This window comes from Desmodus rotundus, chromosome 12, assembly GCF_022682495.2.
Source record: "Desmodus rotundus isolate HL8 chromosome 12, HLdesRot8A.1, whole genome shotgun sequence".
NCBI lineage: Eukaryota > Metazoa > Chordata > Mammalia > Chiroptera > Phyllostomidae > Desmodus > Desmodus rotundus.
The window spans coordinates 73750833-73776573 of record NC_071398.1 but is presented as its reverse complement, the minus strand read 5'-3'; the positions used below and the strand labels follow the sequence as shown (position 1 = coordinate 73776573).

The 25741-nt window shown below is 48.5% G+C and overlaps 2 protein-coding genes across 19 annotated transcripts in view; both read right to left on the bottom strand.

The window, feature by feature from the left end:
• Window positions 1–313: 313 nt before the first annotated feature.
• GOLT1A (golgi transport 1A) lies at window positions 314–16761 on the bottom strand. Of its 2 annotated transcripts, none has more exons than XM_045183413.3 (5): window positions 16639–16715; window positions 4994–5184; window positions 3832–4010; window positions 1808–1871; window positions 314–1155 (listed from the first exon to the last, which is right to left on the bottom strand). In XM_045183413.3, the coding sequence occupies exons 1-5, from the start codon at window positions 16661–16663 to the stop codon at window positions 1117–1119; spliced, it is 498 nt and encodes a 165-aa protein (XP_045039348.1). In that variant the 5' UTR covers window positions 16664–16715; the 3' UTR covers window positions 314–1116. The 2 variants fall into 2 exon arrangements, with proteins under 2 accessions (XP_045039348.1, XP_045039354.1); XM_045183419.3 differs by having other exon boundaries at window positions 316–1155; window positions 4994–5085; window positions 16639–16761.
• Window positions 16762–21648: 4887 nt separating this feature from the next.
• PLEKHA6 (pleckstrin homology domain containing A6) overlaps window positions 21649–25741 on the bottom strand; it is a 132697-nt gene continuing 128604 nt past the window's right edge. For all 17 annotated transcript variants that reach the window (XM_045182340.2, XM_045182355.3, XM_045182342.3 and 14 more), the window contains one exon: window positions 21649–25465. Coding sequence is in view for 1 of the 17 variants with exons in the window: in XM_045182355.3 (XP_045038290.2) it covers window positions 25413–25465 (53 nt within the window). In the remaining 16 variants the exon portion in view is untranslated. The remainder of the gene's footprint in view (window positions 25466–25741) is intronic.

Here is a 25741-nt window from a genome sequence, read left to right as displayed (position 1 = left end):
CTGTAATCTGTGATGGAGGGTGCCTTCCTTTTTCCTTCCCCAGACAGTTACTGAGCACGTACTCCACACAGGGCTCTGAGGTGAAGATGACATGGTCAGCTGGGCGAGACAGATCTGCAAGCAGCTGTCTAAAAAAGCAGGATCCAGTGGTAGCTCTAGAAGGTGGAGGTACCCGGGCAGTACTGAGGGAACACAGAGAAGTGACTTCCAGGTGACAGCATGTCAGAAGGTGCTACTCCCTCCTTTGTGTCTTCGGCACCCGCGATTACAGCGTTTTGTAATTGCTGTGTACCCCGTGTTAAAGGGAGGGACAGATCTCCTTCCCTTTGTACCCTTAACACCCACTTTATTGCTCAGTACAGACATAGGGGGTCCTCAAAAATATTTACTAAATGTATCCATTGCAATGGACTCTCGTCTGTTTCTTGGGCTTGCAGCAATACTCGTTACCCTTGGATGGGGGCTCCCTCGGGCAGAGACGATTCCTTCTGTCAGACTGGGGCTGTCTGAAGGCAGAGGCCATGTCTTTACCCTCAGACAGGAAGCTCCGCCAGCTCAGGCTCTACCCGGCAGGTGCACTGTGTGCACGTCCACCTAACAGTTGAGAAGCGCTTCCTGTGGTACACAGGATTTATACCCACCTCTCGTGTAATGCCTCCTGCCAACGGGGGCTTGCAAACACAATACGTCACTCATCAGGATCAAACGAGCCAATAAGGGCAGGCCTGCCCCTCGCTATACGGAATGATGTGTACGTCGGCCTGCCCTGAGTCAGGAGATGGCCTTAACAGGCTAGAGACACGGACTTTGAGTCTCAGACGCAGTCACAGCTTGGGGATTTAATCTTTGCTTTTCCTCCCATAAATACAGAGCGGGATGTGGTACCAGCCCCAGTCCAATATCTGTGGGGCCCTGGGTCTCTGCTGCCAATGATCCTGATGGCCTCTTGAGCCGACTCGGGAATTTGAGGTCAGTCACCCAGCGCCATCCTTCCTTCTGGACTCAGGTGTGCCAGGTAGATGAGTCAGTGCAGGGTGGGGGCCTGAGAGGGTGGCCCCATTTCCTTTCCAGCCCCCTCAACCAATAATCCAAGTTCAAGGAGCTCATCTCTGCTGTTCAGACCATTGAGTTGGTGTCTTGAAGCCTCTGGAACAGCTGTGGGAGCCAAGAATCATTACTGAAGACAAAGAGTGGAGAGCAGACTCGATATCTAAGTTATTACCAAGCTGGCCTTGAGAGGTCGGGGCTGTGCCAAGCACAAGTGTGGAGGGGGGTGCAGGGATGTGCCCAGCTGGCAGACTGGCTGGAGGGCCTCGCTGGGTTTCTCAGAGAGCCCGTATTCTGTCAGGCGCTTCAGAGAAGGGTGGGGCAAGCACTGGGGACAACTGCCCCATGTCTGCCCCAAGGAGAGGACAGAATCTGCCACTGCTTTTCCTGCTGTCATTAGCCATCACACATCACCTCCACATCTGGGGCCCAGACTCAGCCAGCTCCCCAGGAATCTCTGCCACTTTCTGGCTAGTCTCCTAGACTCTCTGAGTCTCTGTTCCTGTGTCTCTAATAAGGAGCTATTAATAGCCACCGTCCTCTATAGGCACAGGTGCTCACGGGTCCCCTCAGCCTCATCTGCTCTTGTCAAATGGAGGTGGGTCAGGGAGGGAAGAGGAACTGAGGCAGGCCAACCTGGGCGAGGGAGTGCAAGGGGAGGTGGGGAAGGTCCCCTGCACCTGGGCAGCAATTCTACCAACTCCATTTGTGCCCCCCACCCCCAGGACCCACCACCAAGCCACATGCACCATGCACTTACCACACTCAGAAATGGGATGTTAAAGGCATTGCCCAGGAAGCCAAAGACAACAGGGAAAAAGCCCCTAGGAACAGAGGGGTGGAGGAAGGGGTCAGTGATGATCTGGGAGGGGTGGACAGAGGGGAGCAAGGCTGAGGTCCACAGAAAGGCTCCAGCTTTCACTCCCAAGAGAGAGGCCCCCAGGCACAGGGCCAGGCTTGGTTCTGCACCCCTGGTGCTTTAGAGGCAGCCAAGTGGAGTGGTTAAGAATGGAGGCCCTGGGGTGAGACTCCTTGGGTGCCAATGTTGGCTCTACCATTTACCAGCAGTGTGTAAACTTGGGCAAATTCCTTAATCTCTCTGGATCTGCTTCCAGCTGTAAAACTAGGTTAGTGATAGTATCCATATCCTAGGGCTTTACATGAGAAAATGCTCGGGAAATGTTTGTTTTTATTATTGTCACTGTCTTCTCCCCAGAATGGGTGTCACCACCTGCTGCAGGTCCCTGGGCTCCAGGCGGGGCTAGCTGTTGGGGGCTGTGCTCCTGTCCGTTCTCCCTCCTGCCTCCACCTCCCACTCTCATCAGACACACCCTACAGGGCCCGCCTGGGGACACAGGTGTGATCCCTCAAAGGGGCGCCAGGCTGCAGTGGGAAGGGAGCCCTGTGCGTAGAGGAGAGGTCAGGGGTTGGAAATTTGAATCCTGCCTTAGTCACGTCCTTTTCTTGGTCCCAGTTCGCCGAGGTTCGCCTGCATCCCTGGGGTATCTTGTTGCTCTGATTTATCCCCCACAGTGCTGCTGTAGAATGTCTCTGCCCAGGTTGATTTTGGGTTTGAACTACCGACTCAGCTGTGGCCCCACTTAGAGTCCTAAGGTCTCAACACCTGGTCTGAGTGACTGCTGTCAGAGCTTGTCTTCCCTACTGAATTGCAAGTCCTTAGGAAGTTTCTCCTTGTTTAGCACCATGTCCCAGACCTAGCCCTGCATTGGGCACATAGTATGTGCTTTTTATATATTTAACTCTGAGCAAATGTCTGAATATTAAATAAATGGATAGCAGAACATGTGTGAGAAAAATTTATTTCTAGAGGCTACACTATGTGATGTTTATGGAGTCTCTGCATTCAGCTAATCAGGGTGACTTCAAGGCTACACTGAGCAGACTCAGGGCTCCTATGAGAACAGAGGGGTTCCTGAGCCCAGCTGCTTCCCAGGATTCCATAGGCCATGCTTCTTCCAGGCCTCATCACCCCCATCCCACCCCTGCTCTCTCCACGGCACCGTGGAGACACTGGGAGTCTTCCCTGTCACCCCCACCTCCCCTAGGACCCTTTCCTTCTCCCTAAGTGCCCTCCAGTCTTCTCTTAGACCCTGCTCATCCCTCAAGGCCTGTCTCAGGTCCTGCTTCCTGTAGGACACACTCTGGCCCTGACAGTGGCTGCACATCTTCAGTGAGTCCCACCATGCCTTTCACCAGGCCCAGGCTGACACGGGACAGGCCAAGGGAGGGATAAGGAGCCAGGAGCCAGTGACAGCTGGATCAAATTCACATCCTCTGCACACTACCTGTGAGACCTCAGGCAGGGGCAGCCTCTCTGAGTGTCGGTTTCCTTATCTGTAGAGGACAACCCACACTGGCTTGTGCAGACGACAACGTAGATGATGATGGTGCTGGTGCATGTTCGGGGCCTAACAGACGTTAGCTCGCTACCCTTCCTCCCCACCTGGGTCATTTGACTTGAGCGTGGGCCCTGTGTGTTCTCCCTGGTGACAGACACAGTGCCAGGCACACAGCAGGTGCTCAATGTGTGCTGGTGGATAGGCAGATCACTGCGATTTATCCTTCAGCCTGCTGCTGGAGGGGCCTTTCCAAGTGTCTACCTGATTCCCCTCCCCATTTTCAATCCTTCCACAGTCCCCGTCTCTTGGGGGATAAGTCCAGCTTCTGCATACCCTGCTGGTCCTGCTACCCAAACCTGGTGGGCTGACCCCGGCTACCCAGAGGCCCTGGTGTCCCACCCAGGGCCAAGGGATTTGCACTCACTTGAAGAGGCTAAAGAATCCATAGGTTTCTAGAAACATGCCCAGGAGAGGCCATCGCAGGAGCACAATGACCACACCCCCCAGGAAGAAGCTGGTCCCCTTAAGCTTGTGCCTCTGGAAGAAGAAGGAGAGCGTCCTCCTCAGGCCAATGATGAGGGAGAGGCCGGTCAGGAACAGCAGCTGGGGAGAGGGAGAGGGGCATGAGCACGAACAGCCGCCTCCCGCCCCAGGGCCAGGGCCAGGCCTGGAGCGACTGGCCATCAGGTGTGGGGCAGGACTTGCTCGCTCTTCAAGGGGGGGCGATATCAGACCAGGTGACCCAGCCATGTGGCAAAGTTACAGAGCCTTGGATAATTTGAGTTGGTTAGGAATGAAACTGCCCAGAGGCAGGGGGCTGGACCAAGAGAACTCTGAACTTCTCTAGTTTCTCACCCGATTCAACCCAATTTCCTGGGTCCCAACCAGTTCTTCATATAGGACTTCATTTCTCATCACACTTCCCAAGGAAGATGGGATAGCTAATGAGGTTCTCTCTGCTTTAGGAAGGTGAAAACTGGGGCCTGCATAGGCTAGGCAGCCATGGAATTACTCCAGGCCCTCTGTTACCTGGCCGTCTCATGGTCTTCCACTTGGCTCCTAATGACCCCTCAAGAGTGAGTGCCCAGGATCTTGTCAAATGAGAGTCTGGCTTTCTTCCAGCATGTTCCATTCACCTGGAAGTGCTTTATCTAACCCCAAACCCACTTTCCTTTTCCAGATTCCTTTGTCATCTTTCTCTAACTGGGTAAGCTCTCTTTCCTCCAAGCACCTTGTTTCATATTAAATGTGTTTGTCTTATGGTGACTTTGCTGCACTCCTGCCTTCCTCCCCAGTTGTGTATGTTGGTGTGACATCCCTATCCCTAGTCGGTGGGATTACAATAGAGGGACAGCGTGTGATTCCTCTTGGTGCCCCCCAGGGCCTCACCCAGAACTTGGTGTGAGGATCCAGGTCCTCAGATTCTCTGTCCAGCAGGACCTGCTGTCTATCCCCAGCCACCTCGCTGGCCCAGGCTTGATGGCACCTGACTCCTGGATGGCCATAATCAGAAGGAACTTAGGGCTGGCCCCGGCAATAGAGATCCCAGGTAGGTTAGGCGTGGTTCACAGGTCAGGGGCACTCACGTTTCCAAAGGCCAGGAGCACAGAATCAAAGTACAGGAATACTCCAAAGAGGATGAAGAAGATGCCGAAGCCAGTGGTGCCCACACCAATCTCTGCAACAGGCAAGGAGGCTGTGATGGGGTGGGCTTTGGGGAGAGGGTGGGACAGGTGCCCTTTGGGGGTGGTCAGTGAGATTCCATTTCCATCAGCTTCTGTGCTGCCAGGGAGTGACGGAACGGGAAAGGAAGGATGGGCATGAATGTACATTTAGCACCTGAAAACTTCTGGTCGGTTCTACATGCCACAGCATTCTGTCCTCAAAACAGCCCTATGAGATAGCTAGAGCCACCACTATCCATTTTCAGCTTTCCCCTGCTTCCAGCCCTGCATTACTCAGGTCAGTAGCAGGGCTGGGCTCCCGGCTGAACACAACTGTCTGCCTACACTAATCCTGTCTGCTTGCAATTGGGAGCTGCTGGTGCTCAACTCACTCTCAGGCAACTGACAACTCATGGCCACCAGCCCAGAGGGTCTCGAAACCATCTGGCTGTCCTGCCTGTTTCTCAAGAGGCTAGCCCTCCTGAGTACCTCTTCACACTATCTCCATCCTCCTGACTGTCCCTGTCCCTGTCCCCAACTCTCTGGCGATGACTTCCCACCCTTGTTTGTAGAAACAGAAATCATCAGTCAGCAGTGTGCTCATCTTTCCACCTGGAGTCTATACCCTAGCAGCACCTGCTCACCTCTCCTCCCTCCCTCCTGCAGCAGCCTCCTTGGGTGCCACCACGCATCCCTGAGCCTCCTAATTTCAGCCACAGTGGCCCCGCAGTTCTGCACACGATTGGACCCGCACTGACAGCGCCCTGGCTCTGGTTTGCAGTGTGCCATTTCCTTTGGCTTTGTGTCTCAGGACATTCTCTGAGGCTGTAAGAGTTTGCTCAGAGCTGGTAAGTACAGCAGAAAGGTGTAGGACGTTAAGGTCCGTTTGTTGGGTCAAGGGCTACATTTTTGACATTTTGATACGTATTTCGGATTGCTCCCCTCAGGAAGAGTTCTGACAATAACAGGATATGGATTTCTTTTTTTTTCTCAAACCCTCTTCATAACACAGAATTGTTAATTTTACTTATCTTCACCACCGAGAGTCAACAAATGGCAATTCATTATATTGCTTCATTTTTAAATTGAAATTTTAAGTTGAGATAAAATACACATAAAATCTACCATCTTAACAATTTTTAAGTGCACAGCTCAGCGGTATTAAGTACATTCACACTGTGTGTTACCATCACCAGCATCCATCTCCAAACTCTTTTTCATCTTACAAAACAGAAACTCTGCCCCCACCACACACTACTTCCCCCTTCCTGCCTCCCACAGCCCCTGGCACCACTGTTCTGCTTTCTGTTCCTATGACCCTGGCTCCTTTAGGTACCCCACAGAAGTGGAATCACACTATCTGTCATTTTGTGACTGGCTTATTTCACTTAACACAATGTCCTGAAGGTTCATTCATGTAGTGGCACGTGTCAGTCAGAATTTCCTTACTTTTAGGGTTGAGTAACATTCCATGGTATGTATAGACCACGTTTCGTTTTTCTCTTCACCTGTGGATAGGCACTCGGGTTGCTTCTGCCTCTTCACCATCGTGAATATGCTTCTATGAACACGGGTGAACAAATATCCCTTCGAGACTCTGCTTTCAATACTTTCAGATATACACCCAAAAGTGGAATTGCTGGATCGTGTGGTAGTTCTATGTTTAATTTTTTGATGAACTACCATACCACTTTCCATAGCAGCTGCACCATTTTACATGCCCACCAGCAGTGCGCAAATGTTTTGCTTTCTTCACATCTTCACCAATACTTGTTATTTTGGTTTCATTTTGTTTTGGTTTTGATAGCATCCATCCTAATGATTTTGAGATGATATCTCATTGTGATTTTCTTCTTTTTTTAAAAAAAAGCTAAGTCACACTTTGTTTTTTAAGGGGGGGAAAAGGGAGAAAGAGAGGGAGAGAAATAAATATTGATGCAGGAGAGAAACATCGACCTCTTGCACCCTGACTGGGGACTGAACCTGCAACCTAGGCATGTGCCCTACTAGGAATCCAGCTGGCATCCTTTCACTTAGCAGGACGACGCCCAACCAACTGAGCCACACCCGCCAGGGCTCTTCTTGTTGTTTTGATTTGCCTTTCCCTACAGATTAGTTACGTTGAGCAACCTTTCATGTGCTTCTTGCTCATTTGTATATCTTCTTTGGAGAAGTGTCTATTTATAGAGTCCTTTGCCCAGTTTAAAAACAGGTTTTGTTGTTGTTGTAGTTATTGAGCTGTAAGAGTTCTGTATACATTCTGGATATTATCAGATATATGCTTTGAAAACATTGTCTCCTGTTCCATATGCTTTGAAACTATTTTTACTCCATTGATTGTGTCCTTTGATGAACAGAGTTTCTTCATTTCGATACAGTCCAATTTATGTCATTATTCCTTAGTTGTCTGTATCGTATCCCAGAAGTCAGTGTCATGAAGCTTTTCTCCTATGTTTTCTTCCAAGAGTTTTAAGTTTTAACTCTCACTTTGAGCTAAAATGAACTTTGAGTTAATTTTTACATATGGTGTAAGGTAAGGGTTCGATTTCTCAGTTTCCCCACATTATTTGCTGAAAAGACTACCTTTTCCCACTGAATGGCCCAGGCACCCTTGTTGAAAATCACTTGGCCATATATGCCAGGGTTTATTTCTGAGCTCTCTATTATATTCATTGGTCTACATATCTGTCTTTATGCCAGTCCCACACTGTTTGCATTATTGCGGCTTTGCAATAAGTTTTGAAATCAGAAATTGTGAAAAATCCATCTTTGTTCTTTCTTTTTAAGATTGCTTTGGCTATTTGACATCCCTTGAGATTCCAAATGAATTCTAGGATAGGTTTTTCTATTGCTGCAAAAAACACCATTGGAATTTTTTTATAAAGATTGAATTGAATTTGTAGATTGCTTTGGATGGTATTGACATCTTAACAGTATTAAACCTTCCCATCCATGAACACAGAACATCTTCCTATTTAGTTGTGTCTTTTACAATTCCTTTCAGTAACAGTGTGCAGGCAACCTCATTTTACCGTGCTTTACAGATGTTTCATTTTTTACAAATTGAAGGCAAGACCCTCTACCAGCAAAAAGATTATGACTTGCTTCATTGTGAGGGTTTGGAACCAAACCCTCAATATCTCTGAGGGATGCCTGTACACATCTTTTGCTTCCTTGATTAAGTTTATTCCTATGTATCTTATTCTTTTTGACATTATTATACATGGAATTGTGTTATGACCTTTTAAAAAATTACTGATGGGGTTGTACAACTTTAAGTTTATATTGCACATACAGTTTTGCAATTTGCTTCATTGACTTAATACAGCTAGAATGCCTTATTTTCTTTTTATTGTAAATTGTATGGTACATAGGGGTGTTGCATGGGTGTCTTTAAAAGATAAAGCAAAGAGAGCCATTTAAAACTGTAACATGTAATGTATAGTTTTTTAAAAAGATTTTATTTATTTAGTTTTAGGCAAAGGGGAAGGGATGGAGAAAGAGAGGGAGAGAAACATCAATGTGTGGTTTCCTCTTGCACACCCCCCACCAGGGCTGTGGCCTGCAACCCAGGCATGGACCCTGACTGGGAATTGAACTGGCAACTCTTTTGTTCACAGGCTGGTGCTCATTCAACTGAGCCTGTCAGACCCCTCCCCCACATACAGCACCACAACGCAGCAACCTGGGTTGCCCCGCTCTGGTGAATACCTAAGACTCTGCCCCTTACTAACAGGCCCCTATGTAACAGGCATGCTGAGAAAAAAAAATGGCCCAAATGAAAGAGCAGATCAAAGCTCAAAAATAAAACTAAGTGATGAAGAGATAGCCAACCTATCAGATGCACAGTTCAAAACACTGGTAATCGGGGTGCTCACAGAAATGGTTGAGTATGGTCACAAAAAAAGAGGAAGAAGTGGAGGCTATGCAAAGTGAAATAAAGGAAAATATACAGGGAACCAACAGTGAAGGGAAGGACACTGGGACTCAAATCAACGGTTTGGACCAGAAGGAGAAATAAACATTCAACCAAAATAGAATGAAGAAACCAGAATTCAAAAACATGAAGAGAGTCTTAGGAACCTATGGGACAACTTTAAGTGTTCCAACATCCAAATCATAGAGGTGCCAGAAGGAGAAGAGGAAGAGCAAGAAATGGAAGACTTATTTGAACAAATAATGAAGGGGAACTTCCCCAATCTGGCAAAGGAAATAGACTTCCAGGAAGTCCAGGAAGCTCAGAGAGTCCCAAAGAAGTTGGACTCAAGGAAGCACACACCAAGGCACATCATAATTACATGAACCAAGATGAAAGATAAGGAGAGAATCATAAAAGCAACAAGAGGAAATGAGACGGTTACCTATAAAGGAGTTCCCTTAAGACTATGAGCTGACTTCTCAAAAGAAACCTTACAGGCAAGAAGGGGCTGGGAAGAAGTATTCCAAGTCATGAAAGGCAAGAACTTACATCCAAGATGACTCTATCCAGCAAAGCTATCATTTAGAATGGAAGGGCAGATAAAGTGCTTCCCAGATAAGGTGAACTTAAAGGAGTTCACCATCACCAAGCCCTTATTATAGGAAATGTTAAAGGAACTTATCTAAGAAAAAGAAGTTGATGAAAAATATGAACAGTAAAATGACAACAAACAAACAACTATCAACATCTGAACCTAAAAACAAAAACAAACTAAGCAAACAACAGGAACAGGAACAGGAACAGAATCACAGAAATGGAGACCAAGTGGAGGATTATCAGTGGGGAGGTGGAGGGACGAGAATGGTGGAAAAAGCACAGGGAATAAGAAGCATAAATGGTAGGTACAAAATAGACAGGGGAAGGTTAAGAATAGTATGGGAAATGGAGAATCCAAAGAACTTATATGTATGACCCATGGACATGAACTAAGGTGGAGGAATGTTGGTGGGAGGCTGGGTGCAGGGCGGAGGGGAATAAAGGGAAGAAAAAATGAGAGAACTGTAATAGCATAATCAATAAAATATATTAAAAATATTGATGACACTGGTATAACTATACTTGATCCATTCCCTTCTACATATATAAACAAAGTTTCTGAGCATTTACAAAAAATGGATTAATTTTTAAAATTTGAAGTTGGCTCAATTTTTAAAAAGAAAACATATAGTAATTTTTAAAGAGAAAAAATTTACTCATTAACTAACATCTTAAAATTGACCCTACAATCTCTATGAAATTGGAATTATAGCTATGCTTTTACAGTTAGTTGTAAAATGTTAACTGTCTGGCTGTTAAGAGGCAGAACTGTAAAAACGAAATACAGACAAAATAATTGAGACTAGACTTACTGGCTGAGCTATATTTACAAGTGAAAGAAAATGAAACAGTCCCATTCTGGGTAGTTAAGCTTTCATAATCTGTCACTCTACAGACTTTAAGAGGATTAGGACCCGTTCCAGTATAGAAATATGGCCAAAGGGCTTCCTCAATAGAATTTTTAAAAATACTCAAATGAGATTTATTGTCCAAATATAAACCTCCCTCAATTTCTAGGCCAGACAGGTGCCGTCTTATCAGGTCTCTCCTTTGGCAGAGCTGGATTCTATGAGGTCCCAGTGCAACATCTTATCCGTCGACCTGTTTGTCCAGCTGACCAAACTCCGTGATCTAGCTGGGCTCGTTTCCTGCTTTCACCGCCCCGCCCCCCCCCAGTAATGCCTGACTGAATCCAACCTCTCATGGCCCAGGAAACTGGGCAGAATACAACCCCCTTGGGTCATTGCAAAGTTTGGGTTCTTTCCTTCCGTATTGCGTGACTCCTTCTATCCTCAGAGACACTAAGTCGAGGATCTGGAAGCACATCTGCTTTGTCATGATAATGTTATAGGCTGGGACGTTGCGGGGGAGGACCAGGACCGTATTCTTTCATCTGAACGACAACGGTATTTTACGTTTTTGTGCCCGTTATAAAAACATCTGGTCTTAGCTTACCCCTGCCACAGAAATACATCGTCAATTCCAGTTCCGACAATCCATCCTTCCCTCTGTCTCCCTTAGGTAGATGTTTTTTGTGTGGGAACAAAATGTGAACATTTTATTGGGTTTTCATTTTGTTTTGTTAAAATATCCATATGTTCATCCTGTAAACACTTAAGAACAGCCTCTTGCTCATTTTGTAGAAATAGCATAAGTTTTTCAAATTCACACTTTCTGTCTTGTCTCCTACATTACACCTTTTTCTGTAACAGGGATTTGCTGGCTTACATAGTTACTGCTTTCCCAACTTGCCCCACACTCGTCGTCAAGGGCTGGTGCAATTCCACAGACTGCCTGTGGTGGGCGCAGCCTGCTTTGTGGGCCACACTCAGTGCCTCCAGTGTTCAGTGGAGAAACTGCACCATGGACACAAACCCTCTCGGAAAAGGGTCAGAAGCGATTTCTCACACAAGCCTCAGACCTTCCTCTCCATCTCTCTCATCTGTCCCAGAGTAGCTTAGCAATTTCAGTTAAGTTACCAGTCTGGGGTTGCTCCTGAAGTTCTTCTTGGGGCACAAGCATGACAGAGGGCAGAGGTATGTGTGTGTGTGTGTGGCAGGGCGGGGAGGTGGTGGTAGTGGTGCACGTTACCAGGAGTGACAGAAGTGTCTGTAGCCCCATGGGATCTGGGCAAACGGGGCAGTGCGCCCCCTGCTGGAGAAAAGGACAAGAGGAGGCTCTGTTAACTTCAGGGAGGCCTGGCTCTCCAAGGCACCACCTAGTTAGAAGCGGGGGTCTCCCCAGGCCTCAGAAACAGACTGCCGTTAGGTCTTCTTGTCATGGCAGGCTGATGGCTGCCCTATTTAGCAACAACCTCAACCTGTAGCTCCAGAGCAACTGGAAAGAAGAGTCCACAGCCTACAACTGTTGCAGATGAGCTGGGCTGCCCCAACCCCCACTCTGTCACTTGCATTAACCGAAGCCAGGTTCAAAGTCTTTCTTGCTCCAGAAAGGAAAGCTGTATCTCTTGGAGCAGGTGGATGGGGCCCCTGAACCAAGGCTGTGCAGGGACTCTTGGGACACCATTCATCTCTCTCTCTCGCACACATACACACACACCTCTCTCTGTCTCTGTCTGTCTCTCAACAATCAACAAATGTACAGAAAAGCTGCAAATATAGTACAATTTTTTTTCCTGAACTATTTGAGAGTAGTTGCCACGGGTTATCTCATCATCCCTGAGTAATTTGGTGTGGTTTTCCTTTATTCTCCTATGTGGCCAGAATACAACCGTCAAAGTCAGGAAGTTACCACGGCTACATTACTACCATCTACACTCAGGCCATATTTAAGTTTCATCATTTGTTCCAGGAATATCTTTTTTAACAAAAGGATCTAATTCAGAATCACGGGTGGCATTTGCTTTCCATGTCTCTTTAGTCTCGTGTCTGGAACTGTACCTCAGTCTTTCCTTAACGTGACCTTGACACTTTTGAAGACCTGAGCCGTCTGTCCCTCTGTGTGGACTTGTCTGATGTCTGCTCATGACTAGATTCTGGCTCTGCAGAAATATCTACAAGGCGGGAAGCTGTGTTCTTCTCACTGCATTTGTTGGGTGATGCATGACTTCAGTTAGGCCCATTACGGATAGTTTCTTTCACCACTTGATTAAGGTGGGATCTGCCAGGTTCCTTCACTATGAAGTTCCTTGCTACCTCCTGCCCTGACACTGCCAGGACACCCTCCTTGCCCTACCTCGGCACCAAGCCTCCCCCACTGTGAACCCCTTCCACCTAGCTAGGGTTCTGACACCTGCTCTGGTACCCCCGCCCCATTCTACCTAATTGCTTTAGGACTGAATTGTTCAGGAAGAGGAAGGGGAAATGGGGAGAGGAAGAGCCTTCCTTCACTTTTCAACACTAACAAGCACACAGTGCCAGGCACAGTCTAGGCACTTGAAGTCTTCTTAACTCATTGGATGTTCATACCGCCTGTGAGGGAGGAATGCTGTCAGCCCCATTTTACAGGCACAATTGAAATGCGGCGATTGAGTCTGTTGCCCAGGGCACCAGCCAGCAGCCGGCAAACCAGGCTTTGGTCCCAGTAGTCTGGCTCTCAAACAAGTGCATTTAATCAACCCAGTCCAGTCCACTTCCACCCCCATACTCCTCCACAAGGATCGTTCTTGCTTTGGCCATCTGTGATGTCCATGATCTCAAATCCAACGGACAGTCAGTCCTCATCAGTTAGTAGTTGGCCACTCCCTTCTTGAAATAGCCTTTCTCTTGGATTCCATGATAGCATGTTGTTGGCTTCCTTCCTGCTGTCTGGCCACCCTGCCCCAGTCCTTTGCCCTTTCCCACTTCTCTCTCTCTCTCTCGGGATTCGAATTGCTCAGGGTTTTGGCCCAAGTTCACGTCTCATTCTGTTTTCGCATGTATGCCCATGTTTTTACATATCACTTGTGTGCTGACAATGTTGATATTTATCTTTAATATATTATATTCATGTAGCCCGAATAAATAAATAAGAGTGAGTCTGAGCTTCCAAACTCATATCCATCTGCCTACTTACATATTAGCTTGATTTTCTCTCTTCAGGACATCTTGAACTCAACAGGTGCAAACTGAGCTATTGATCTTCTTTCCTTAAACTTGTACTTCCCTTGGTTTTCCTCAAATGAATGAAAATGTCGCCACAATCCACCCAACAGCTTGCAGCAGAAGCCTGACAGCCATCACTGAATCTCCTCGCTACTCCCTCGGTCAGCTAAGTTTTATTGCTGCTCCTTCCCAAATGTACGTTTAAATCAGTCTGTTTCTCTCCACTCTTACCACTTAAATTCCAAGCCGCCCTCATGTCTGTTCTGGACCATCCAACATTCTCCTGCTAGCCTGTGCTTCACTCCTGCCACCCTCTTATCCCTTCTCCACACAGCAGTTGCCAATCGCAGAGAATACAGCATCCAATCATATTCGTGCACAGCGCAGAAGCCTTTGCAGCTCCCACTGGACTGAGATGAAACATCCGCTTCTTCTGCTCACAGGCCCTGCACAGTGGGGCCTAGGCCTGCTTGTCCAGCCTCATCTCCTGCCGCTGTCCTCCGTACCTGCCACGCTCTAACCACATCATTATTTCCATGATGAGCCTCCTGCTTCAGGGCCTTGGACTATGCAATTTCCTCCCACTTATCGCCTGCCTAATGCACACTCACCCTTGAGGTCTCAGTGCAAATGTCAGTCCCCAGGGAGACCTGTTCCACAATCCATTCCCTGACCTAAATCTGGTTCGCCCCTTTCTTTCCTTCATAGAATTCGGCACATTCTTCATCAGATTTAGCACATTTTGGTTTAATAAAATGTTGGTTTGCCACTGGGCTCAGGCCTCAGCCCTCTTCTCTCTGTGTTTTTACAAATATTAACGTCAGTTACTCTCAACGGGGGAGGGGTGATTTTGTTTCTCAGGGGACATTCGGGAATGTCTGGAGACATTTTTGATTGTCACAACTGAGAATGGGAGTGTGCTATTGGCATCTAGTGTGTAGAGGCCAGGGATGCTACTAAAATCCTATAATGCACAGGACAGACCCCACAACGAAGAATTACCCTGTCCCAGCCTTGGCTGGTGTGGCTCAGAGGATTGAGTGCCGGCCTGAGAACCAAAGGGTCACCGGTTTGACTCAGTCAGGGCACACGTCTGGGTGGTGGGCCAGGTCTCCAGTAGGGGGCACGTGAGAGGCTAAAACACATTGATATTTCTCTCCCTCTCTTCCCCTGTGTCTAAAAATAAATAAATAAAATCTTTTAAAAAGTTATCCTGCCCCAAAATATCAGTAGTGGAGAGGCTGGGAAACTGTGCCTCAAATGATCTCAAAGAACTTCATGGTTTTAAATACTGCCTATATGTGGACAACTCCCAAATTCCTCTCTCCACCCCAGACTCCTTCTCCTCACTACCTGCTTGACATCTCACCTGGATGCCTAACAGCAGCACACCAAACTCAACCCTTCTAATAGCTGTGGTTAAAAATATCGGAGGCATTCTCGTCTTTCTTCTCTCCCGCTCCACATCCATCAGCAAATCCTTTCAGCAATGTCCTCCGAACAGATCCGGCATGGGCCCCTCCCACCAGTGCGCTGCTACCACCTTGGTCTTCTCCATCCCACCCCCCACTGCAGCCCTGATATCCCTGTTGCTGACCCACCCCCTACAATCTATTCTCAACCCAATACCCAGAGTGATCTTTTAAAAAATAATAATATATTTATTGATTCCTGAGAGAGAGAGAAACATTGGTGTGAAAGCAAAACATCGATTGGTGCCTTTTGCAGACTCCCCAACCAGGGACTGAACCTGCAACCCAGGTAGGTGCCCTGACCAGGAAACAAACCCGCAACCCTTTGGTGAATGGGGTGACGCTCCAGCCAACGGAGCCACACCAGCTGGGCCACAGTGATCTTTTAAAAAGACAAATAGATCACATCACTCCTTTGCACAAAACCCTCCAAAGGCTTCCCATCTTTGGAGGCAAAAGTGAAGTGTTTACACAGTCTGGCCTCTCAGCGGCCTCCCTAACTAGACTCCTACTACTCTCCCCTTCGCTCACTTTGCTCCAGCAACACCAGCCTCCTTGTTTTTCAAGTACACCAAGTACGCCAATGCATCAGGGCCTTTGCACTGGCTCTCCCCTCTTCCTAGAACATTTCCCCTCCAGCTGCATGGCTTTTCTTCCTCACTTCCTGTGAGTCTCTGCACAAAGGGCCCCTTCTCAGTGAAGCCTCTCCTGACCACTGTATACAAAATAGTAGCCCTTCCTGCCTCTCCCTAGCCTACTTACCTGTTTTATTTTTGTCCAGAGGATGTATCATCATCTGTCATACTACATACTGACTTTGTTATCTGTTAATCTCCTATTCTCCCACTCTAAACTGTAAGCAGGGGATATGTCTGTTCATTCACTGTTGTATACTCTATGCCCAGTACAGTGTTCGGGACAAGAGGAGACAGATTTGTTCAGTGAATGAATGAGTATCACCTCCAGTTCACAGATGAGATGCTGGGGCTCAGAGGCTGTAAGTAACTCACCAGTTCCTGCCCTGCCTGACCTGCAGGCTACTTCCCTGCCCTCTCCCAAAGGAAGGAGAAGATTGTTTAGAAGTGAGGATATGGTGATTTGGAGAGTGGAGTGGAGTTTATTTTCTGACAAGAAGGGACCAGGGCCACAGGGGACCCTGAGAGCTGGTGGGGGAAAGATGTCTGAGTGAGCAGCAGCCTCCTGGGGCTAGCTTTGCAGCATCCCAGGTCTAAGAACCCCAGGTGGGAAAGGCACCAGCCTCAGTGGTGAACCTGCCAGTTCCCCCAGGCACCAGCCTTTGGGTACCTGAGGGCCCTGAGCAACCCCCAGCCACTGGAAGGCAGAGGAGCCACACCCGGTCACGGCCCTGCTGCAGGGAGGATGCCAACACAGCAGCTCTGGGCCATGGCTCCAGAGGTCACCTTACAGGTTTGCTACAAAGGGATCCCAGCTGGGAGGGGCATCATCTTGGCCCCCACCAAACCCAGACACCCCATTCCAGCCCAGCTCCTCTGCGGCAGGGCCCCTCACACTCACTTTGCCATTCTGTAATGGAGATCATGCTGCAGGCTGCCAGGGGGGCCTTCTGGAGTCGAAGCCGGCCAGGGGTGACAAGCGCAGAGAACCAAGCTTATGCATGCTACACGGAAGCCGAACCTTGGTAAATTGTGAAAGGACCGTCTGGTAAATCATTAACTCTCCCTTGACCACACTCACACACAAAGGGCTGCTGAAAGTCACAGGCTTCCTTCTCCTGGTTCTTCCCAGAGGGCAGTTCCACTCCACGGCTGGCCACCTGGAGCATCTTGTACCCCTCCTGACTCTTCTATTGCACCACCGCCCCCATGCCCTTGGGTTGAGTTCAGTTGCTTCCTACTCCTCCACAAAACTTGGACTGTGTATAAAAGAATTGAGACCTAGGGGTCCCCAGGCTCTTCACTGGGTTTGGTGAAGCGTGTGGGAAGAGTTGGAAGCTGTGTTTCTCTTTGCAAAAGTACGAGATTCATCTTGTAAGTAGTTTGCTTGTTTTGCGCTAGTACCCATGCTATACCCTAGGGGGCGGCAAGCAACTGAGTAAAACTTGCTGCTGCTAGTCTCTTGGGAGTGCGAGACTGAGTCAAATCTAGGACAAAGGCTCCCCCGAGGAGTTAGGCAACAAAGGGCTCCGACCTTCTTTTTCCCAGCTTTGGACTGTGGCGTTGAGTTATGGGAGTTAAAAGATGAATTTGGACTTGGGGTGGGGCTGGACTGCCGAGGAACCCTGGTTCTAGTCTACCTACCAGTTGTGTAGACGTGGGTACATCCTCTTCTCCCTCTGGGGGTCTGGAAAAAAGAGGGGTAGACGGTTCCTAACATCCCTTCTCCCATTGTAGAGCAGTGCCTCTCACACCCACTTGACCGAGCCCCCTTTACAACGTGCCCTCTGTCCTGAAATGAAGTTCACAGATGATATGACCAATCTACACACATCATTTTAAAAATGCAAATAAAGCTAATTATAATAAAAAAGAAAAAATAAGTTATAATAAAACATGATGTTCCCCAATATATAAATGCTTAGGCAAGACTTAGCAGAAGACATAAATGAAATAGGCAGATTACTTGCACTTATGTATAATGAATACAGTTGAATTTAAGAGAAATAGAAGACCAGAGACATTATGTAATTTTTAAAAAACCAAAAGAGTAATAGGGAGTAAATACTATTGTGGAATCAAAATTAATGTTAGGTAAGTAGTGACAGACAAGATGCTGATGTACTTGCGCATAAAAAGAGAAAAGGGGAAATAACCTACATTGAAGTAGGAATAATAAAGCAAGGCAAATTAAAGATGGCCAGCTGGAGAACATGAGGAAGCACAAAGTGAGTGCAGAGGAACTGGTTCTTGCGGGTGTTGCTGAGACAGCTCCCTCTGTTATGGCCTTGTGTGGGGCCAAGGGGGCGTGTCGCAGACACAGGAATCTCCGTCTTAAAATGCCATTATGTGTTGAAGTAAAATTCAGTTTGTAGGATCTTAAAAGGCCTTGGAGCTCATATATTAATAGGCAATGCGGAATAAAGGATGAAGTAGAAAGAGCGATGGTGATATACGTGGTTTAAAGCAATTGCGTGTAGGCGCCTGACACAGTGCCAGAGAAAGATTTTAAAAAACCCAAAACAAGCAACTCCCCAGAACGTTATTTTTAAAGATTTTATTTATTTTTAGAGAAGGAAAGGGAGGGAGAGAAACATCAATGTGTGGCTGCCTCTTGCGTGCCCCCTACCGTGGACCTGGCCCACAACCCAGGCATGTGCCCATGTACGAACCTTTTGGTTCGTAGGCCAGTGTTCAATCCACTGAGCCACACCAGCCAGGGCCAGGGCACATTTTTTTTTTAACCACACATAATCCTTACAACATAGGTGTTCATCCTAGGGCTGCAAAAACGTTAAAAAATATAAAGGATGGCAATAATATGAAATAATTTTTGGAAATATTTATTAAAGAGATCCAGCCAAATCCCGTGTTTCACGTGTCTTTGCTTTCATGCTGTTGGAGTCTCCCAGCTCTCCTGTTAGATATTTACACTCAGTCTCTTGTTCAGTCAGAGGTATTGCATTGGGACCATTTCCAACTGATACACAGGGCTGAAATGTTATACTATATTGTGTAGACATAATGTATTGTGGAGTACATTACTCAATAATTTTGAGACAATGTCTTCATTTCCTTTAAGTTATTTCTTTATAATAACCATCTTCTAACTTACTGAGTTAATCAGGAAACATACAAAAACTTGGAAGCTTATAAAAATGTTTCAGTACTACTATGAATTGCGTGCTTATGTGGTATCAGCTGAAGCCCACTTGCTCGCTACAAAGTTGTGTAGGGTCCAAGGCCAGTGATTATTGTGGAACTCTGTCCTGTGCACCGCAGCCACTAAATGCCAGTAAGAGTTTTGCCCCCTTAGCCCTGAGACAACTTGAGCTGCCCCCAAACTTTCCGAAGTCCCGCCAGGGGTGGTATCACCCTCATTGAAACCACTGGTCAGTTAGGGGCTCTGACTCTGAAGTCAGAGTACTCTGGGCTTCATCCTTCATCCGTGAGACCTTGGACATCTTACTTGTCCTTTCTGTGCCTCAGTTTCTTGGATAATGATAGTACCTTTCACATAGAGATAAAATAAGGATTAGCGAGTAAATTCATGGAGTGGGCCGAGGACCAGGTACCTGGCACATAGTGGACTCTTTGTGAGCCGTTATCACTCTTCTCGCCACAGCGCCGTCATGTGTTGAGGTAAAACTCAGTTTGTAGGATCTTCTCGTATAGTTGTAATAATTACCAATGTTATTAATATTACTATTATCAGTATGCTATTAAATGCTCTTACGTGAAAGACTTCTGCTCTCATCTTGAACTGTGGTTCTAAACTGCTTCCGCAGGTGTACCAAGTAGCTTGGAATACCTCTCCCCCGGCCATGGCGCCCGCGTGTGAGCTCCGAATTAAACTCGCCTGAAACTGGGCCCTCCGGGGCTGCTTCTCAGCTGGCAGCCCTGGGTACTGGAGCCAGGCCCAGAGGGGTTTCCACTGCCCACCCTCCGGGGGAGGAGCCTCTTCATGTGGGCAAGCCCCCGGAGGAGGATTTGGGCCCGGGGCTGATCCTTAGTCTGTGGCATCCCATGCCCTGGCCACCATGGGAAAGGCCTGGGAAGTGTCCTCTGCCCTGGGGCTGGAGGAGTAGAAGTGGAGAGGGGAAAGACACCTCAGAGGGCTAAACAGCAGGAGCCCTGGTGACATCTTCCGGTGAAGGGGGGGCATTGAGCAACACCCTCCCACTTCCCTCCTGATGCTCCCGAAGGCAGTCAAGGGGCCACACAGATCACCACCGCCTCCTCATGTTTGTGAGTGAATCTGCACTTCCCAAGTGTTTTTCTTCTATTTTCTCATTTGAATTTCTTGAGAGCCCTATAATGTGGGATAAATATTCCCATGTCACAGATGAGGAAACGGGGACTCAAGGATTTTAGTGACTAGTGCACATCTTTACGGAGCTAGCAAGGAGCCGAGCCAGGAGTTGAGCACGATATAACCTTCTCTCCAATCAGTCTCAGCAACGTGGGGTGCCAGCTCTTCACTGGAGGCTCAGGGGTGAGAGGTGCAGCCGGCCCAGTTCCCTGGCAACAGCGGGCCCGAAGCCAGGCTGCCTTCCTGACACTGCTATGCCATCATTTAAGAATAAATAAGTGGCCACACAGTTGCAGAGCACCACTCCTAAAAGGGCATTCTGCTAGTTGCTGTTTTATCGACATTTCCTGAGTGCCACCCCCTTTTACAGCCCAGCCTGTCTCCATCTGAGGGCTGTGCTGGGCCCCCATGTGCAGTGGACGGGGACCTGTGGGCATCATCCCTGGAGAGGAGCCAGCCTTGTTCGTGGGTATAGTGACACCCAGTGGTGCTCTGTGCTCTCACATGCCATCTCCTCTCCAAGCCGTGGGCTCTGGCCTACCTGGGGCTGCAGATACAGACGCAGCCAGGGAACTGACAAGTTCTGCAATACACCTCCCCAACCCAAAAGGCCTCTGTCTTGAGCCTGTATCTGGTCCCAACCCTCCCTGATTCTCAAAGAACGTGAGGGTTTATAGCACTCCCCAAGATCTTACAAAACCCCCAAAACAGTCACTTCATTTGCACCTATTCTACTAGCCCTTCAGGGATGAGGACAGGTGTCCGGGGTTCAAAGTCAGCCATTAGAACCAGACCAAGGCAAAATCACAGATTGGAGGAAGCTTGCCTTCCCATCTCCTCTTTCACAATTTTCTACTCTTCCTTGAACCATTAACACCTCCTTCTCTCCCCAGACATCCTGCATGAGTCCAGCTGAGGCCCACCACTGTCCTCACATCCTGTCTACTGCCCAGCCCCTAGAATTTATAGGGCTTCTTGACTCATTGTTCACAGAAAGAATTCAAATTGAGAAGCTTTAGTTCAGTCTTTCACATTGTCAATAACTGATAACCACTGATTGATTACCTGCCAAGAGAAATAAACCAAAGGCATTGAGTCTGGATGAAAAGAATTTGGGTGGCCTTTCTGACACCCCCTCCACAAATCACAGCGCTTCTTGTACCCTAAAGTAGAAATGCAGGGCATTGTGTAGTAATTGAGAAGGGCTGAGAATTATTTTTCTTCTACAGTCCTACTCTAAGCCTCAGAGACCAAATCAAGGAGAAGGTTCAAGGGCGTGAAGCATCTGATACTCCCAGTGTACAGGACCGTGAGACAGGCCTTGATCTGGGGCCACCCGAGCCAAAAAGATGACTGTGGGTTGGCAGCATGCCGTCAAGCCTGGTGCACAGGGAGGTGCACTCTTTTGAGAACGCTGGGGTTGCTGCCTGGGCAGGGGGTGGAGCTGTGCAGCCTGATGCAGAGGGTTGGGCTGGGCGTACAAATGCTTTGAACCCAGCTCTGCTCTTAGGAAGGCCTGGCCCCAGAATCCCCATAAATTGCCATGAACCCTGAGGTCAGCCACAAGCAGACATGGACACAGAGTGCAAGAGACACACCACTTGTACAAACCATTTTATTTCCTGCACTGGGTTTATACAAACTTGCAATATACAAACGCAGAGCTCACGGGGTTCTTCAGTCCCTATTTCTAAAAAGAATGCTGCTGAGCATGGACCCAATGGCTAGACTGTCAGTCAGGATGCCCCTCCCCGGGGGAGGGGACTCGATGGCTAGAAAGATGCTAAAGGGCTGCTACAGCTGTTCAGTCCCCTGACAGAGATGCCCTCTCTTTATTTAACCTTAACTTTTCTTCTAAGGTCACTTTTATACTAAATAAAGACACTGAGATCATACATTTCCTTGTATGGTTTATTGTCTAACACTAGCAAATCAGATTGGCCCAAATATGTGCATAAATAGATATATGTATATATGTATATTTCATATTTTTCCTTAGTTTTAAGAGCTTCCAGGTTGGGGGCAGTGCCCAAAGGGGAAAGGAGTTGGTTTCCTCTTGCCATACCAGCCCTGCCCCAAGAACATGCCTCTCCCCAAGGCAGAAGGGCAAACGCGCAGAGTTTGCAACCTCCGAAAATCTTTAAAGTGACAGTAGCAATATTTGATTGCAGCCTCTTGGTTACTGATCAGGGAGGTAATGTGCTAATTGGGAAGGCTCTAAATTAGTAACTAGGACTATACCCAGGTGGGTTACTCAGCCCTGGGCCTCCATCTGGGCCCCATTCATTCATAGCAAGATGCTGTAGGCTGGGAACTGGGGCCAGTAAGCGTCAAAAGTTGGGAGGTCAGGCTTCCAGTGCTGGCAGGAGCTCTGTGCTAGGTTCCAAACCTCGATTCCAAATCTAGACAAAAGAGTTCCATCTTTCCCAAATCTGTAAGAGACAAGAGCCACTTGCCCACTTTCACAGTTGATAAGCAGTTTGGAAGGCTGAGCTGGCTTAGTTCGGCACCCAGGGACAGCTGGCTGCGGAAAAGTCCTGGGGTCGTGGCCAAGGCTGCTGCTACATTGTCTGTGGGACCCTCCTCAGAAGCTGACTGTGCAGTCTGGATGCCAGACCGAGGTACCAGGCCCTTAACGACAGGCCCCAGAGGAAAGGTCCCAGAGGAAAACAGATACCACAGACGTGACCCAGACCAGAGAGAGGACAAGTGAAATGGAGTGTGAGAAGTCCAAGGAACTTGAACATGTCTGCGTGGAAGGACCAGGAATCCCAAACCATTTCCGTTGGCCTTTACTCCATACCCTGGGTCCATCAAGGAACAGACTGACATTCTTGGTGCTGCTTGGCACAGGCTGCCATGAAGCCATCCTCCCATTCAAGCAGGGTGATGGGGGAGGAGGTTCCAGAGGGTGTCTAGAAGTTCGGTGCCTGTATGGGCGTGCCTCTGAGCTCATGTAAACACTTTCCTCCAGAGGAGGCACATCTGTTACCCTAGAGGGTCATCAAGAGTGGACGGTGTAATCAGATCCTTAGACCAGGACTTCCAGAGAGTGTCCTTCCCTGGTAAGGTGCTCTCTGGGCGAGCTCTGGGGACGGCCCCATGCAGACGGGGAGGAGGGATAGGCAGCAGGGGGCTGCTGGGCAGAGGGAAGGGTGGAGGGCTGGACCTAGGGGCAGCCGCCCCAGTCTCCTCACATTTTTCACCAATTCCATTCAGACATTGCACATTTGAAAATAGATTTGCTTTATAATAAAAGCGTAAAATCGATCTGTCTTAAAATAAGTCTTTCTCTTCCCTTCTTTGGATCAAAAGGCATGGGGTACAGCTGCAACATGCTAGGAATGGTATGGAAAGTAAAAAAAAAGAGAAAATGAGCTGGGGAGGAGTTCTAGGAAAGGATCAGACATCCAAACAAATATATATATATATTACATATATATCTATAATATGTATAATCTTCATAAAACATATATTAAGGCATGTAAAGCAACATAAAGGGCCAGCTTTATGAAATAAGAGCTGAGAGAGAGGTGATGGACATATAGACATTAATCCTTGGTATTTTACATGTACTTCTTAAAATATCATTTTTTAAAAAAAGGAAAGACAGACAAATGAAGGGGAAGACATGGAAGGCCCTGAAAAATCTGTGTCTTGTGGATGGAGAAAGGTGTGGGGAAAGAGGAAGAGGATTACCTTGGAGCCAACCCCACCTGCCAGCCTGGGGGCAGAAGGGACAGTTTGGGGTGCTTGAGCTGTGCTAAAGGTGAGAAATGCAGCCCAAAACCTGCTAGAAGCAAAGACAAGTGGAATCCCCCCAGTCTGTACTCCCTCAGAAGCAGGATACACCATCCTAAGTACCTAGAATAGTGCCTGGTATGTAAAAGGTGCTCGATAAATATTTGTTGAATGAACTGCCACCTTTACTTGCATATGAACCAGGAACTGTCCCAGCCCTGAAGGAGTGGAGAATTGGTGGAAGATAGAGTAGTTGTTCTCAGGGACGCTGGAGGTCAGGCTGGAGTCTAAGCACAGAGGCTCTGGCAAAGAGAAGGTCTGGGGACTGAGGTGGTTCCGTTGTACTCTCTCCCCTTCCTCCTCTCTGGCTACACACATTGCAAGGTGGGCGAAGAAGAGAAGAATGAGTTTGCTTCTGTCTCTCCCGAAAGAGCCAACCTAGAAGGGGACCTCTGGTACAGCCTCAGCTGGTCTTCACCTGGGATGCCTGGGAGGCGGGGCCTAGAACCTGGCTTCCCAGGTTCAGACTGCATTTCCTCTCGCTGGTCACGCTCTCAGCTAGCCCACAGCACATTCCAGAAATGTCACAAAAAACGGTTAGGAAAGATCCCAAGGCTGACCACACTCTGCATAAGACAGGTCCTTCTCTCTGCTCCCGAGCCCAGGAGGGGAGGCACATGCCAGGCCCAGACCTATGAAGGGCTGTCTATGTCCCAGGCTGTCCTACCCAGCCCCTCACTCCCAACCCACATCCCCATGCCAAGTGCTTCTGCTGAAGGCCACCATGCGCTCACTGGTAAGGCCTCCTGGGGCCAGGCATCAGCAGGCCTGCTGACCCTGGGGATGGGGTGGGAAGGGCTGAGCTGACAGTCTGGCGCTATACTTGGCACCAAACTAAGGCTTGCCTCAGGAAACCATTCCTATCCCCCCTTCATCTCTGTCCTCTTACTCGCAAACGAGTCCTGCTGCTTCTTTTCCTTCCTTTCCTAGGACCTCTTCCTTCTTCCTTCTTCTCTCCTCCCCTCCCAACCTCCGCCAGACCCTGCACAGACCTGCTGCTCTCTTTCCCAGCCTGCACTGCCCCCTCTGGGGGCCCGGGAGTCTCTCCATCTCTCCTCACCTTGTCTTTGGCTCAAGCAGGGTGGTCAGTCTCCACTGGACTGCAAAGGAGCACCCATAAGCAAAGATGTGTCAGAGCCCTGGGTACAGCGGGGCAGTGTGTGGGGCCGATGGGGGAAGAGGAAGATAGCAGGTGCTGTCCTTGGTGTCAAGAAGGGCTGGAAGAGGCAGAGTGTTCATCTTGTCTTCACCTCTAGTCCTAACCTAAGGTAGCCCAGAGCATCTTTCCCACCAGGGTGTCTTCTCCATCAGGGAATGTTCTAGTAGGGCCATCACAACCCCAGCCAGAGTCAGGCCCAGGCTCCCTGTGACTTGGGCATCAGAGAGGATGCTCCCCACCCCACCGTCTGAAAAGTGAGGGCCAGGTGTGGCGGGTATGTGGACACCGTGCTCCTCTCGGCAGCAGCCCTGGTCCCCAGCCTGGCAGCGGGCAGTTTTCCCACAGGTGCACGGGGGGCTGAGGCCGGGTTGGGGCCAGGACTGCAGGAGGGCACAGGAGGGCTTCAGCGGGTGGCTCTGGGGAGCTTCACAGCGTTGGCGGCAGCCAGGGCTTGCACTGAAGAAGAGAGAAATCGGGTGAGAAAGGTGCCGCACAGAACAGACCTCAGACGACTCTTCCCAGGAGAGAGATGACTCTGGCTGTGAAGGCCTTGTGGGAACCCACCCCATGCCCTCAACCCTGAGGGAGGGGCAGAAATACATAGAAGTGAACATGCTTCTCCACCTGCCTGATACTGAGCGGCCGTGTGCTAGAGGTAAGGACGGTGCACAGCCTTGGCTATAGATTCCAATGTTAATTTACAGTAAGATCTGGGAGAAACAGCTTCTGGGT

What these genes read in the sequence shown, in the direction of transcription:
- GOLT1A (XM_045183413.3), bottom strand. Translation starts at nt 16,663, where the DNA reads ATGATCTCCATTACAGAATGGCAAA. An exon ending in CTCCATTACAGAATGGCAAA is followed by an intron (nt 5,185 to 16,638) that starts GTGAGTGTGAGG and finishes CTGGCAGCACAG; the next exon opens with AAGCTGATGGAAATGGAATC. An exon ending in GGATTCTTTAGCCTCTTCAA is followed by an intron (nt 1,872 to 3,831) that starts GTGAGTGCAAAT and finishes CTCTGTTCCTAG; the next exon opens with GGGCTTTTTCCCTGTTGTCT.